We start from the raw sequence: 16,858 nt of genomic DNA, 5'->3' as shown, positions 1-16,858 counted from the left end.
CTTTGGCTATTTGGGGTCTTTTATGTTTCCATACAAATGTTGAAATTATTTTTTTTCTAGTTCTGTGAAAAATGGCAGTGGTAGTTTGATAGGGATTGCATTGAATCTGTAGATTGCTTTGGTTAGTAGAGTCATTTTCACAATATTGATTCTTCCAATCCAGGAACATGGTATATCTCTCCATCTATTTGTATCATCTTTAATTTCTTTCATCAGTGTCTTATTTTTGCATACAGGTCTTTTGTCTCCTTAGGTAGGTTTATTCCTAGATATTTTATTCTTTTTGTTGCAATGGTAAATGGGAGTGTTTTCTTGATTTCACTTTCAGATTTTTCATCATTAGTATATAGGAATGCCAGAGATTTCTGTGCATTAATTTTGTATCCTGCTACTTTACCAAATTCATTGATTAGCTCTAGTAGTTTTCTCGTAGCATCTTTAGGATTCTCTATGTATAGTATCATGTCATCTGCAAACAGTGACAGCTTTACTTCTTCTTTTCTGATTTGGATTCCTTTTATTTCCTTTTGTTCTCTGATTGCTGTGGCTAAAACTTTCAAAACTATGTTGGATAAGAGTGGTGAGAGTGGGCAGCCTTGTCTTGTTCCTGATCTTAGTGGAAATGGTTTCAGGTTATCACCATTGAGGACAATGTTGGCTGTGGGTTTGCCATATATGGCCTTTATTATGTTGAGGAAAGTTCCCTCTATGCCTACTTTCTGCAGGGTTTTTATCATAAATGGGTGTTGAATTTTGTCGAAAGCTTTCTCTGCATCTATTCAGATGATCATATGGCTTTTCTCCTTCAATTTGTTAATATGGTGTATCACGTTGATTGATTTGTGTATATTGAAGAATTCTTGCATTCCTGGAATAAACCCCACTTGATCATGGTGTATGATCCTTTTCATGAGCTGTTGGATTCTGTTTTCTAGTATTTTGTTGAGGATTTTTGCATCTATGTTCATCAGTGATATTGGCCTGTAGTTTTCTTTCTTTGTGACATCCTTGTCTGGTTTTGGTATCAAGGTGATGGTGGCCTCGTAGAATGAGTTTGGGAGTGTTCCTCCCTCTGCTATATTTTGGAAGAGTTTGAGAAGGATAGGTGTTAGCTCTTCTCTAAATCTTTGATAGAATTTGCCTGTGAAGCCATCTGGTCCTGGGGTTTTGTTTGTTGGGAGATTTTTAATCACAGTTTCAATTTCAGTGCTTGTGATTGGTCTGTTCATATTTTCTATTTCTTCCTGATTCAGTCTTGGCAGGTTGTGCATTTCTAAGAATTTGTCCATTTCTTCCAGGTTGTCCATGTTATTGGCATAGAGTTTCTTGTAGTAATCTCTCATGATCTTTTGTATTTCTGCAGTGTCAGTTGTTACTTCTCCTTTTTCATTTCTAATTCTATTGATTTGAGTCTTCTCCCTTTTTTTCTTGATGAGTCTGGCTAATGCTTTATCAATTTTGTTTATCTTTTCAAAGAACCAGCTTTTAGTTTTATTGATCTTTGCTATTGTTTCCTTCATTTCTTTTTCATTTATTTGTGATCTGATTTTTATGATTTCTTTCCTTCTGCTAACTTTGGGTTTTTTTTCCCTTCTTTCCCTAACTGCTTTAGGTTCAAGGTCAGGTTGTTTACTCGAGATGTTTCCTGTTTCTTAAGGTGGTATTGTATTGGTATAAACTTCCCTCTTAGAACTGCTTTTGCTGTATCCCATAGGTTTTGTGTCGTTGTGTCTCCATTGTCATTTTTTTCTAGGTATTTTTTAATTTCCTCTTTGATTTCTTCAGTGATCACTTCGTTATTAAGTAGTGTATTGTTTAGCCTCCATGTGTTTGTATTTTTTACAGATCTTTTTCTGTACTTGATTTCTAGTCTCATAGCATTGTGGTCGGAAAAGATACTTGATACAATTTCAATTTTCTTAAATTTGCCAAGGCTTGTTTTGTGACCCAAGATATGATCTATCCTGGAGAACATTCCATGAGCACTTGAGAAAAATGTGTATTCTGTTGTTTTTGGATGGAATGTCTTATAAATATCAATTAAGTCCATCTTGTTTAATGTATCCTTTAAAGCTTGTGTTTCCTTATTTATTTTCAGTTTGGATGATCTGTCCGTTGGTGAAAGTGGGGTGTTGAAGTCCCCTACTATGAGTGTGTTACTGTCAATTTCCCCTTTTATGGCTGTTAGTATTTGCCTTATGTATTGAGGTTGTCCTATGTTGGGTGCATAAATATTTACAATTGTTATATCTTCTTCTTGGAATGATCCTTTGATCATTATGTAGTGTCCTTCTTTGTCTCTTGTAATAGTCTTCATTTTAAAGTCTATTTTGTCTGATATGAGAATTGCTACTCCAGCTTTCTTCTAATTTCCATTTTCATGGAATATCTTTTTCCATCCCCTTACTTTCAATCTGTATGTGTCTCTAGGTCTGAAGTGGGTCTCTTGTAGACAGCATATATATGGGTCTTGTTTTTGTATCCATTCAGCCAATCTGTGTCTTTTGGTGGGAGCATTTAGTCCATTTACATTTAAGGTAATTATCGATATGTATGTTCCTATTCCCATTTTCTTAATTGTTTTGGGTTCATTATTGTAGGTCTTTTCTTTTTGTTGTGTTTCTTGCCTAGAGAAGTTCCTTTAGCATTTGTTGTAAAGCTGGTTTGGTGGTGCTGAACTCTCTCAGCTTTTGCTTGTCTGTAAAGGTTTTAATTTCTCCATCAAATCTGAATGAGATCCTTGCTGGGTAGAGTAATCTTGGTTGCAGGTTTTAATCCTTCATCACTTTAAATATGTCCTGCCACTCCCTTCTGGCTTGTAGAGTTTCTGCTGAAAGATCAGCTGTTAACCTTATGGGGATTCCCTTGTGTATTATTTGTTGTTTTTCCCTTGCTGCTTTTAATATGTTTTCTTTGTGTTTAATTTTTGACAGTTTGATTAATATGTGTCTTGGTGTATTTCTCCTTGGATTTATTTCGTATGGGACTCTCTATGCCTCCTGGAGTTGATTAACTACTTCTTTTCCCTTATTAGGGATGTTTTCAACTATAATCTCTTCAAATATTTTCTCAGTCCCTTTCTTTTTCTCTTCTTCTGGAATCCCTATAATTCGAATGTTGGTGCATTTAGTGTTGTCCCAGAGGTCTCTGAGACTGTCCTCCATTCTTTTCATTCTTTTTTCTTTATTCTGCTCTGCAGCAGTTATTTCCACTCTTTTATCTTCCACGTCACTTATCCGTTCTTCTGCCTCAGTTATTCTGCTATTGATCCCATCTAGAGTATTTTTCATTTCATTTATCGTGCTTTTAATCGATGCTTGATTCATCTTTAGTTCTTCTAGGTCCTTGTTAACTGTTTATTGCAGTTTGTCTATTCTATTTCCAAGATTTTGGATCATCTTCACTATCATGATTCTGAATTCTTTTTCAGGTAGACTGCCTATTTCCTCTTCATTTGTTAGGTCTGGTGGGACTTAATCTTGCTCCTTCACCTGCTGTGTGTTTTTATATCTTCTCATTTTGCTTATCTGACTGTGTTTGGGGTCTCCTTTTTGCAGGCTGCAGATTCGTAGTTCCCGTTGTTTTTGGTGTCTGTCCCCAGTGGCTAAGTTTGTTTCAGTGGGTTGTGTAGGCTTCCTGGTGGAGGGGACTAGTGCCTGTGTTCTGGTGGATGAGGCTTGATCTTGTCTTTCTGGTGGACTGGTCCACATCTGGTGGTGTGTTTTGTGGTGTCTGTTGCCTTATTATGATTTTAGGCAGCCTCTCTGCTAATGGGTGGGGTTGTGTTCCTGTCTTGCTAGTTGCTTGGCATAGGGTGTCCAGCACTGTAGCTTGCTGGTCATTGACTGAAGCTGGGTGCTGGTGTTGATATGGAGATCTCTGGGAGATTTTTGCCGTTTGATATTATGTGGAGCTGGGAGGTCTCTTGTGGACCAGTATCCTGAAGTTGGCTCTCCCACCTCAGAGGCACAGCACTGACTCCTGGCTGTAGCACCAAGAGCCTTTCATCCACATGGCTCAGAATAAAAGGGAGAAAAAGTAGAAAGAAAAAATTAGTAGAAGTAGAAAGAAAGAAAGAAAGAAAGAATGGAGGGAAGGTAGGAAAAAAGAAAGAGAAGATAAAGTAAAATAGAATAAACTATTATAAAATATAATAAAGTTATTAAAATAAAAAATAATTATTAAAAAAATGTAAAAAAAAAAAATGGACGGATAGAACCCTGAGACAAATGGTGAAAGCAAAGCTATACAGACAAAATCTCACTCAGAAGCATACACATACACACTCACAAAAAGAGGAAAAGAGGAAAAAATCATAAATCTTGTTCTCAAAGTCCACCTCCTCAATTTGGGAAGATTCGTTGTCTATTCATGTATTCCACAGATGCAGGGTACATCAAGTTGATTGTGGAGCTTTAATTCGCTGCTCCTGAGGCTGCTGGGAGAGATTTTCCTTTCTCTTCTTTTTTCTCACAGCTCCTGGGTCTCAGCTTTGGATTTGGCCCCGCCTCTGCGTGTAGGTCGCCGGAGGGCGTCTGTTCTTCACTCAGACAGGACGGGGTTAAAGGAGCAGCTGCTTCGGGGACTCTTGCTCACTCAGGCCGGGGGCCAGGGAGGGGTACGGAGGCGGGGCGAGCCTGCGGTGGCAGAGGCCTGTGTGACGTTGCACCAGCCCAAGGCACTCCATGCACTTTCCCGGGCAAGCCGTCCCTGGATCTCGGGACCCCGGCTGTGGCGGGCTGCACAGGCTCCCCGGAAAGGGGGCGTGGACAGTGACCTGCGCTCGCACACAGGCCTCTTGGCAGCGGCAGCAGCAGCCCCAGCGTCCCACAACCGCGTCTCTGGGGTCCGCGCCTTTAGCCGCGGCTCACGCCCGTCTCTGGAGCTTCTTTAAGCAGCACTCTTAATGCCCTCTCCTCGCGCACCAGGAAACAAAAGGGAAGAAAAAGTCTCCTGCCCCTTCGGCAGCTGCAGACTTTTCCCCTGGACTCCCTCCAGGCTAGCCGTGGTGCACTAACCCCTTCAGGCTCTCTTCCTGCCGCCAACCCCAGTCCTCTCCCTGCGCTCCGACCGAAGGCCGAGCCTCAGCTCCCAGCCCCGCCTGCCCTGACGGCCGAGCAGACAAGCCTCTCGGGCTGGTGAGTGCTGGTCGGTACCGATCCTCTGTGCGGGAATCTCTCCGCTTTGCCCTCTGCACCCCTGTAGCTGTGCTCTCCTCCGCGCCTCTGAAGCTCCCCCCTCTGCCACCCGCAGTCTCCGCCCGCGAAGGGGCTCCTAGTGTGTGGAAACCTTTCCTCCTTCACGGCTCCCTCCCACTGGTGCAGGTCCTGTCCCTGTCCTTTTGTCTGTGTTTATTCTTTTTTCTTTTGCCCTACCCAGGTACATGGGGAGTTTCTTGCCTTTTGGGGGGCCTGAGGTCTTCTGTCAGCATTCAGTAGGTGTTCTGTAGGAGTTGTTCCACGTGTAGATGTATTTCTGATGCATCTGTGGGGAGGAAGGTGATCTCCACATCTTACTCTTCCGCCATCTTCCCCTGAGCTCCCTTACTCTTTATTCTTTATTCTTATCCCTACACCTCTCCTCACACATAGCTAGAGGTGGTTTATGGATGTGAAAAAATCACTTCCAAATATTCTTCCTGTTCCCCAAAGCTGTTTTATCACTTATGAGAAGATTAAATAAGTATCATAACTTTGAGGGAAACTCTGGCTGGCCTAATAAGTTGGGTTCTCAAACCACAAGCCCTGTTTTTATTAGTATCTTTAATAGAAGCCTTGAAGTACAGGGACCCCGTGCCAGGCTGCCCAGGTTTGAATCCCCTGCTTGATGGTGTTGACGCCAGTTCGTGTGCCCAGCACACAGTGAGGCCAAACAAATGGAAACTTCGGAGTTTGGAGCAGAGAAAAGTTTATGATCAGCTTGTGCACAATTCTCCGACTGTCTGATGGTGTGGCAGCAGGGTGGTGTCACAGGGTCCACATTATCAGTCCCTAGGCAACAGGAGGCCTGGGGCTATGGGCTCAAGGTCGCCAAGGAGTTAACATCTGCCATTTGTTGGAGGGGGGTAGGTTTACATCTGCAAAACAACTCAGGAAATGTGCATCCAACACTATTATCTAGGTACTTCAGAGAGAAGCAAAGCAGAGGATCTGGGGGAAGGCCTGTCCCGGGAAGGCCCCATGGGGTCCTGCTCGGTTACAATGGTGCCGGCCTTGGATGTTAGGAGACCTGAACCGCTCTGTCTGTTCCTCACTGTACAATGTGGACAGTGATAGAGCGTCTCTCAAAGGGTAGCCATGGGATCAAGTGATTTAATATATGGAAGGTTCTTAAACTGTGCTGGGCACAGAACACTCACTGTGTAATTGTAGACGTTCCAGTAGAGGTGCCATGAGCTCTATTGTATTTGGGCCAGTAGGCAGGGTTAGCTTGGAATGTAAGAATTTTAAATACCTGAAAGGGTTTTCAAGAAATTGGAAAGTTGTCATTAATATTTCTTAACTTTCCTCTTGGCTTCCCCTTATTTAACATTAAAAACTCTCCTTCGTGGGCTTCTGGTTAAAGAGAGTCCAAGTCGTAGCCACAGCCAGCAGGGCAGGAGTGCGGTTTGGAACAATACTTAAGCATAATGTTAAGTCCTTTTCTGAGCTCTTCTTCCTGCTGTTCAGAGGACGGTGAAAGGGCCCTCTCATGATGGAGGAAGGCGAGAAGCCCTGAAAGGACGCTTTCTTCTGAGGCACAGAAACGTTAAGAGGCAGATAACTGTCCTCAACTGACAGAATCTTTCTGCTAAGTGTCTTTGTCATCTGTTAGGTTCTAGGGTTGTGTAGACTCAGCGAAGCAGCTCTACCCCATTAGAGAGATGGACTTACTTCCCTCTATGTGTTTTCCATTCCCACTAATGAGGCCCAGGCTTGAGAGCAGGTGAATTGGACCTTACTCATCCATCCGGGGTACGTCCACCAAGGGGTACACAAGGCTTTCCAAGGGCTGTGTGGCAGGGCACTGTGCCACTCAGAGGGTAGAGTTGGACTGCCCTGCCTCAAAGTCAGCCCCTACCAGACCCTGCGGCAATTTGAACCAGTGCAATTCACCCCCAACCTGCAGTTGTAGGTCTTACACAAGGAAATGTATCTAAAGAAGTACATTTTCAAGATTTAAAATGTCCTAAAATGGATCTGCCTGAGAAAGACCTGTGTTTGAGTTGTAGTTCTGGTTGTCCTTTCTGACTGATCCCACTTTAATTGTCTGGGAGAGAATGTTCCTTTACTTTCATTGTTACCTCCACCACTATTATCAATCTGTCATCAAACAGAGTATCAGTCTTGAGGGAGAGTCCCACCAAAGTAAAGCAGAGAAGTCCTGAAGGAAATGGCACAGTTTTTCTTCAGTAATAAAGTCATGGCAAAACTGGTACCTTCTCTATCTTGGAATTAGAATCCAGAGAGATATAGATGTTTTCTGACAGAGGGCAGGGTGATTTGGCATATTAAAATAAACAGTATTTCAATTTTCCCCACCTTTCTCAGCATATTGGGTTAAACAAAGTGCTTCTAAGTGACAGAATAACACATCTTTAATAGTCATTTGATAAGGCCTAGTAAAATGTTAGCAATATACTGTCCAGATACTGAGAAATTGAATGAATTTAATACTGGGTTACAAAGTCCTTTGCAAGTCAGGTATTTTCCAATTCATTGCTTTAAAAGAAATTGAAGGAGGAATTAATTGAATTGTCAGCTGTGAGATCATTAAAATAATTTTTGAAGCTATATTACTATGTGGTTTTTGGCATATATCTTGGAAGAGGTTCAAAGAATTGAGTGACATTGCTATACAAGGTTTTCATTTCTATCTCCTTGCTTATGTGAACTTGGTTTTTTTTCAAAGCAAAATAGGAATAGAATTGATCCTGAGCTCTCATTCTAGTATAATGATATTTATCGATGGTATAATAAACAGAAAAGCCTCGTCTATCCCATTGAGAGCTATATTTCCAGTAAAAGTTTACTTCTTATATTTAATTATTACTTAACCACATGTATAATATATTTATGTTATTTTATCAATATTATCTTTGTAATGATAACTCATTCTAAAAGAAAATATTATTCAGAGCTTTACGGTCACAGAACATGAAAGAAATTTAAATTTCAATCTTTATACTTTATATATATTGTTGCAAATAATATGATAGCTGATCAATAAAAGATTTTCAAGCATAAAATATGCTTGAAATATTATATCAGGATAAAATCCTGCAGAGGATATATAATAGATACACAAGTTCAAGTTTAGAAAAGGAGCAATGCACATTTTATGACTGTTAAAAAAAGGCTTGTTCATGAATTTTGAAAGTAGACAATCATGAGTATCAAATTGCTATGATATTTAAATTCGTATAGAGATATATATAAAGGAACATTATGACATTTTAATTTTAAAATGTGAATAATCTCCACAGACCAAAAATGCATCCTTTGCAACTATTACCTAAACTTTAAAAATATTATGTCAACTTAAAATGTGAAAAGGGTTACGTAATTGACCAAAATAAAAGCAAGCATATTGTCTGCACTGTCACCTGGGTGTGTGTGGTTCCAGGGTCTGGGAGACAACACCCTTCATTCTGTCCAGTTTACCATTTACTTCCAGGCTGGCCGCACTGTACAGTAGGAATTTAACCTTTAGGAGTCATTCAAACAAGGATTTAATCTTCATGGAAATACAGCTGTTATTAAGAAAGTTGGCACGTTAATTCGTATCAGTGATTTGCAACTGAGAGTGAATGAATGTGTTTATCATATTTTTTTCCTAAGAAATGCTTTTGAAAGTGGGGAGCAGAGAGGGCCCATTAGGGCTTTAGTCCTCATAAGGGAAATGGACAGTTGCTGTAGAAGGAATAAAAATGCACAGAAAGTAAAGCTAGGGCCCCAAGGTTGTGGAGGAGACAACATGACCTTAGTTTTTCTTTTTTTTTCTTAAATTAATTTATTCCTTATTGAAATGAAGTTGATTTACAATGTTGTTTTAGTTTCAGGCGTACAGCAAAATGATTCAGCTATACATACATACGTATTTTTTTCAGATTCTTTTCCCTTATAGGTTACTACAAAATACTGAGTATAGTTCCCTGTGCTAGAGATCAGCTTGGTGCTTTGTGACCGCCTGGAGGGGTGGGATAGGGAGGGTGGGAGGGAGGGAGACGCAAGAGGGAAGGGATATAGGAACATATGTATATGTATAACTGATTCACTTTGTTATAAAGCAGAAACTAACACACCATTGTGAAGCAATTATACTCCAATAAAGTTGTAAAATAAATAAATAAATAGTTCCCTGTGCTATAAGTAGGTCCTTGTTGTTTATATATTTTATATATAATAGCATGTATATGTTACATGCAAATTCCTAATTTATCCCCCCCCCCTTTCCCCTTTGGTAGCCATAAGTTTGTTTTCTGTGAGTCTATTTCTGTTTTGTAAATAAGTTCATTTGTATCATTTTTTTAGATTCCACATATAAGTGATATCTTATATTTGCCTTCTCTGTCTGGCTTACTTCACTTGGTATTGGTTTGGTCAAAAAGTTCATTCGGTTTTAAGCAAAAATAAAATATATATATTTCATTTTCACCAAGAATTTTATCGAACAATGTAAATTCACTAACCAAATGAACTTTTTGGCCAATCCAGTATGATAATCTCTAGGTCCATCCATGTTGCTGCAAATGGCATTATATCATTGTTTTTTTATGGCTGAGTAATATTCCATTGTATGTGCATACCACATCTTCTTTATCCATTCCTCTGTCAATGGACATTTAGGTTGCTTCCATGTCCTGGCTATTGTATCTATTTCTGCATTAAACCTGATAACCTGCAGGTCATACACACCGACAAGCAAATTCCATTTGCTCGTAGCCTCCATTCATAGCCTCTGACTGTTGGGAAGAGTAGGTTAGGGTATGTGGGGTAGTGGTCTGCTTGGCCACTTTCTCCTTCCCTCTCCTGAAATCTTAAGAGGTAGCCATGACTGCCTCAAAGACTGCTGGCACTGTACCATGACTTTCCAGACTCTGTGATATCAATTGCAGTTGGAGGGCTTTGGGCGGCTTAGGAGTACAGGTGATGATGGACACGAGGGAGGTCTGGAGGTAAATATGTCCAAGTTTTGACTTAACAACAAGTTAAGCATTTGCTGTGTGGATTATCTGTGACCTACTTGAAATACTGATGCACTCCATCTCCCCTCTGGCTCTGGGCCACTTCTCCCACAAGTTGGTAACTGTGCTCGAGAAATAAATATAAACTAATTTTCATAGAAGCCTAAGGGGAAAAATAAGATGGAAAGCAAATATACAGCAAAGATATTCACATAATATGCTCCTAACTCGAATAGAAATGATTTTGTAGCATCAGTTCTTCAGGAGGATTCAGGCCACTGTTCCCCTCTGTTTAGGAAGTTTTATCAATAATTCATTCCCCTTAGCACTGGGCTATGTTATTTCATTTACCCCTTGAATGACAACAGCTGTGTTTATAACAGAATCTCTGAACACTCTCTCCCTCCCTCCCCTCCCCGATCCTCACTCACAGGTGTACCATAGATGACCGGGTCACCCGGGTGGCCTGGCTGAACCGCAGCACCATCCTCTACGCCGGGAATGACAAGTGGTCCATAGACCCTCGCGTGATCATACTGGTTAACACGCCAACCCAGTACAGCATCATGATCCAGAACGTGGACGTGTACGATGAGGGCCCGTACACCTGCTCCGTGCAGACGGACAACCACCCCAAAACCTCCCGGGTGCACCTCATCGTGCAAGGTAGGTGGCCTGGCCAGGGGGCTCACGTTCCCCTTGTCCTTCTACTCCTGTAGAAAGACACAAAAGGCCATTTCCTCTGTAGAATCCAGAGACTGAGTGTCTGTCCTGGATTCCTTCCACCTGCTGGGGTCTTGACTAAGTACTGAGTATCTTTACAGAGTTTCTCCATTTTCTCTCTGGTCCTTCTGCTCTCATTAATAGGTTGTTTGGCATGTTTGCGCTGGTTGAGCTTTCTGGAGTTGGGAAAAGATATATTAGAAATATCTATTATGTTATACTATATTATATTATATAGATATTAGTTACTTAGCACTCTGGAGTTGGGAAAAGATATATTAGGAAATAGATACGGTACTACTCTCTGAGCCTTTTATTGTTCAGAGGCTTATTTCATGATAAAAGGTTAATAATACTGATGTGAAATCGTGTGACATATGACTGTTCTTGAATAGCTAGTGGTTGTGTCTGTACCAGAAGGGGTTCTGAGTGTTGTTTGGCATTGCTGCTGAGTCCGTGTACACCCTTTTAGCCCCACAATGGCGTTGAGGTCAAGAGAGATATCAGTCAAAATGTTATCTCCAGGTCTATGTTGGAAATAAATCTATGTAATTGAAAGGGGGGAATCCCTAACATTCTCTCCCATTCTCCCGTAAAAGTCTGAATTAGTATAACCCAGGCATAGTAGTTAAGAGTTTTTCATTTGAATTTTACTTTGTAGGAGAAAAATGGGGTTGAAGAAATGTCAGAACCTCAGATATCAATTATTAAGTGTTAAGAATTAAAAACTCATGCAGAGAGCAGTCAAGAGAATTGGGGAACCATCTTAAAACAAGGCAGCTCTACAAATGACCTTATGTCGAACTGCCCCCTACCAACACCCCCGTCACTATGTAAAGCAATTTCTATCAGGTATCCACTCATGGTAGCAGTGAGGTGCTGAGCAGATTAGCTCCCATCCCCCTATGACATATCCTTCCTCCACCAAAGGAGAGGTTTGAGTGGACCTTTCTCAGTGTCCCCTATGCTGATGTCTCGTAGCCATGCCTTGAGCTCAGAAAGAGTCCCTGTGTGTGACTTAGTGTCAGTAACTGCCTTTTATGAGATCCCATCTGCAGTTGATCCAATGGGTTTTATTTTTTTTTTAAGTTTCTGAAATGTGTATGGCATTCTTGCTTAGCTAATATGGATTCCCTCATTCCTGCCTTTCTAGAAAATATAATTTTGCTCATTTCAGATGCTTTCATGGGAAGTTTGAGTAGGGGTTAGAGTCTTTTCCTGCTTTGGTCACGTGTGCAAATCAAGGTGGCCATTCTTTTCTTTTGTCTGGAACAGCTCTTTGCTAGCAGAGCATCTGGGGCTTTGGCTCTGCACACTGTGGTAATGGCCTGAGCTGGACCAGAGGTCTGTCTGCTACAGCCCTGGCTCCCGGCAGGCACTGGTGCCGCCATAGTGCTGAAACCTCGCCTCTGTTCAACCTCTAAGCCCTTCTCTCACCCACACGCTCCCAGACTCCCACATCTGCCTGCTACACGAGGACACCCGTGCTCTGCTGTGTCTGTTCTCCATCCATGTCCCACTAGGGGTATGGCTTGGGGATGATCTGCTTGGAAGCTACAAGACGGCCTGCCATCTGGAGATAAAGACAAGTGTCACGGCTGATGCTTCTCCTCAGAGGCTGGTGGAGACCCTCACTGGGATCAGTCGTCTGAGACGAGCGGGGATGTCTGCAGAAAACAAGGGAACTCAAGCTCTCACCACCCGCCTGCCACCTGGGCTTGGCTCCAGAGGAGCAGAAATTCTCGGCATGGGAAGTAACGCCTCCATGGCGCCTCCGTGGCCTTGACAACAACGTTATCTTCAAATTCAGGAAATTCGTCACTGAAAGAAAAAAAAAAGAACTGTCAGGCCCTGTACAGAAACAGACTCAAGCAGAGCAAGGCTATCACTTTTCAGGGAAGAAGACAGACTGTGTAAGCGTGTCAAAGCCAATACAGGCCATAAAGGGCTTGTGGTACAGAGCTTCAGGGATATGTTCTTCGTAAGAAGCTTGGAGTAATTCCTGGGGCTGGATGTGAAAGCCAGTGGGGCCTCAGAGCTTTGGGTCAGAAAGACTCTGGGAAGAAGCAAGAAGCAGGGCAGGGGAGTCCTTCATCCCAGAGGTGACGTCCTCAAGTCTCCACGCTTTAGGCCGAGCAACTTCTGTAGCTCCAGGCAATGCAATGCAAAGATCAGGAGGGCAGAGGAGGAAGGGGAGCACCTCCTCTTGGGAACCTCAGCAGACTGGGCTTTACACTTACTGAGAGGCTCAAATAAGGAGCTCAGGGAGCCGTTCTTCCTTGGGGAATCAGTTGAGTTTCCAGTGGGTGGAAGCTGAGACCCTGCGGCTCAATTAGAAAAAAGCCCAGACGTCTCCTCTTTCCCAGCAGCTATCGGCTTTTGTCCAGTCTACAGATTAATTTTTCAGACTTAGTGTTAGTTCAGGTTAAAGATAATGAAAGTTTCCTAATCCTCTTAAAGAAGATTTATCTGACCGAGTAGAAAGCTTTTGGAATACAAGACATGTATAAAACTGAGGTCTAATCCTGCCTTTAATTTCAAACTGCTGATGGGTATTGATTTTGCAATGAGAAAAACTGAAAAATTTCCAAGCTGCAACTTGTCTATCTGCATATGTGTGTGTGTGTGTGTGTGTGTGTGTGTGTGTATGGTATTTATCTTCTGTCCATTTGAGATTGTTACAATCTCATCACCTCTGCCAGACAAGTGTCATTAGCAGAAGGGCAATCCCACGGGGTCTAGGCTTTGTTGCTCCCTCCTCCTGCAAGGTGAGTAAGTGAGAGCTGCTCTAACACTACCTCAAAGCCTGTCCTTTCCTGATTTATAAGGCCTTTCTACGTATCTGATGGGATTAGTTTCCTAGTCCTTCTCTTTAAGGGAAGAAGCTGCTTTTGTTAAAATAGCATCACTGGTCCCCAAGGTACATCTTGGCCACTGAAGGGATAACTTTAAGGTGCCACGTGATGGTGAGGCTGTGACTGTGTCCCTGGTGCGTGACGGTGAGGCTGTGACTGTGTCCCTGGTGCATGACGGTGAGGCTGTGACTGTGTACCGAGGTGTTAAGGAAATCCAGAACAAGGGGCTCAGATTAGTCAGGGCAGGAAAACCAATCTGGCAGCCCTGTGTGGGAGGGAGTGCCATAAAGGAGATGGAGGCATGGGATGGGCAAGAGGTCATGCCCATCACTCAGGTGTGAGGGCACACCTCACAGAAGGTGTGAGGACAGCAGATTGTGGGTCTCCCTGTAGGAATGGAGAAGCTTCCTTCAAGAGGTATCATCTAAGGGAAATTGAGAGGATTAATCCCAATATCTTGAAATAGGAAGAATTAAAAGGATATCACCTCCCTTTTTGAGTTTGGGGAAATGTTAGATGTTCCCACTAGTGATTGCAGAGTTAGGGTCCTGAGCCACTGGGAGAGGAAAGTGTTAGGCTTGTGAGCTTTAGGGATAAAGAAAACACAGACATTACACAGGTGTTATAGAACCAAGAAACAGGTGTAACTCGACAAGAAGGGGTTTGTTTGAGATTTATCGTGAATTTACTAGCATGAGAGGAGGTAAATTTTGTGAGATTAACTCTTCCTACTTGAGAACAGCAGGAGCCCCAGTACATAGCACACTGTCTGAGAGTTCCTAGGCATTCAGCAAATGTTTGTAAAATGAACACAGGACAGATGGATACAGCAAATGAAAAGGCATAAGAAGGCAGTGATCATAAAGTCCCTTCAGGCAGATAGGGGCAGGGGATGAGTCAGGCTGGACAGATGACTTGGAGTGGCCAGTAATTGGGAAAAGGTCCTTAGAGGGATGAGGTCTTCCATGTGACAAGCCAAGAGATATGTTCTAACAGCGATCGCATGACTTCCGTGTGTTTATTTAGTACTTTACAGCACTGGTCACAATCTTTGGCTCATGTGACCCTCACAACAAGCCCTGGGAGGCTTCAGGGCAGTGACTGTTATCTCCATTTTGCATGAGATCACTGCAGCTCACAGAAGTTAAGAGACTGGCCAGGGTGCCCTGTGAGTCAGCAGCTGTGCTGGGTCTGTACCCCAGCCATGCAACTCCACGCTCACTGTGCCTCCAGCATAGGCCACCCCCCACCACTGCCAACCACATCCAAGGTGGTTCCTCTAATCTAGATCCATGGGAATTTACCAGTTATCCTTTCTTTTTTCCCTCTTTTTCCTGCTACTGATATTTCACTGTACTAGCAGAAATTGTGGACAAAACTCAAGAAAGAAAATGAGCAGCGGGGGAGCAGGAGTGGGGTGCCAGAGCCCCAAAAGATGATGGAGAGAGGTTGAGGGAAAGGCAAAGAAGAAGATAATTAATTTACCAGTAGCTCATCCCTCCAGAGACACACATTCTAAATGTTACCTCTTTCCCCTATGTACATACTGAAAACGCTGGCCCTTTGAGAATACAGAATCTAATCGTCACTCTGATTGTCATGAACTCTTCAGCATTCTGGAATGTATGGATATCGTCACAGTAGTTGTCACTGTCAGGGAGCGATAGACAGGAAGACCTGGCATCCTTTCTCCTTGGCTGTTGGTATCTCTATCTGCTCTCTAGGCTAGTCCAAAAATCTGTTTACTGCCAGACACTTCCTTTCTGGAGCAAACTATTCTTGCTAAGCCCAATTTTAGGCAAAGGGCTAGAAAGGATGAATGATGTGAACAAGCCTATGCAATTTCTATGTCTTCAAAGACTTTGGGGCTTTGAGCCTGGAGTCAGTTCAGGTGAGAATACTTGGTACCCAAGGTTTAGTTTAGCAGGTAGAGAAGTCTGATTCTCCACCCAGTCCAGCCCTAGGTGTCGCTGAGTGTCAGCCAACCTCTGCACTGGGCACATTGAGTGTAAACTGATCTCAGTTGATCCTCACAACATCCCTGAAAGGTTTACGCCATAGTCACATCTTACAAATAAGAAAACTGAAGCTCAGAACGAGTAAAAACTTGCCCAAAGATGATAGAGCCACTAAAAGGTTTAAATTCCCTTCACTAGGCTTGTCTCTAGGTAAAAGCTACCAAAACACACACAGTTAAAGCCCTCTGCATGCATGATCTCTTCTGATTATTCTTTTTTTTTTTTTTTTTTTTTTTTGCGGTATGCGGGCCTCTCACTGTTGTGGCCTCCCCCGTTGCGGAGCACAGGCTCCGGACGCGCAGGCTCCGGACGCGCAGGCTCAGCGGCCATGGCTCACGGGCCCAGCCGCTCCGCGGCATATGGGATCCTCCCAGACCGGGGCACGAACCCGTATCCCCTGCATCGGCAGGCGGACTCTCAACCACTTGCGCCACCAGGGAGGCCCCTGATTATTCTTCATTGAAGCCCTGGGAGACAGAACAGAAAATCACCACATTCCAAGAAAAGAACCTGAGATTCAGAGAGCTGACGTGATTTGTCCAAGTTACACTGGCTAGCAAGTGGTGAAGCACCCCTTAACACCGGGAGTTGTATTTTTACTTGAATAGTTGACTTACAATGTTGTGTTAGCTTCAGGTGTATAGCTAAGTGATTCAGTTATACATATACAGTTTTTCCCTTACAGTTTATTACAAAATATTGAGCTCTCTGTGCTATGCAATAGGTCCTTATTGGTTATCTGTTTTATAGATAGTAGTGTGGGTATGTTAATCCCAACCCCCTGATTTATTCCCCCTTTTCCCCTTTGGTAACCATAAGTTTGTTTTCTGTGTCTGTGAGTCTATTTTTGTTTGTTTATAAGTTCATTTGTATCATTCTTTTAAGATTTCACATATAAATGATATCATATGATATTTGTCTTTCTCTGTGTCTGGCTTACTTCCCTTAGTATGATAATCTAGGTCCATCCATGTTGCCGCAAATGGCATTATTTCATTCTTTTTTATGGCTAATATTCCATTGTATGTATGTACCATATCTTCTTTAACCATTCATCTGTTGATAGACATTTAGGTTGCTTCCATGTCTTGGCGATT

The 16,858-nt window shown here is 42.5% G+C and overlaps 1 protein-coding gene across 5 annotated transcripts in view; it reads left to right on the top strand.

Moving 5' to 3' along the window:
- The window catches only part of OPCML (opioid binding protein/cell adhesion molecule like), a 502,807-nt gene that overhangs the window by 269,412 nt on the left and 216,537 nt on the right, over positions 1-16,858 (top strand). For 3 of the 5 annotated variants that reach the window (XM_060103442.1, XM_060103441.1, XM_060103443.1), the window contains exon 2: positions 10,599-10,831. In XM_060103442.1, the coding sequence (XP_059959425.1) occupies positions 10,599-10,831 (233 nt within the window). Of the gene's footprint in view, positions 1-2,105; positions 2,138-10,598; positions 10,832-16,858 lie in introns of those variants that run through there. The other 2 variants (XM_060103444.1, XM_060103446.1) reach the window with 2 other exon arrangements.

Source organism: Mesoplodon densirostris, chromosome 7 (genome assembly GCF_025265405.1).
Source record: "Mesoplodon densirostris isolate mMesDen1 chromosome 7, mMesDen1 primary haplotype, whole genome shotgun sequence".
Taxonomy (NCBI): domain Eukaryota; kingdom Metazoa; phylum Chordata; class Mammalia; order Artiodactyla; family Ziphiidae; genus Mesoplodon; species Mesoplodon densirostris.
Note: the sequence above shows the minus strand (reverse complement) of the source record. Positions and strands in the feature narration are given on the sequence as shown.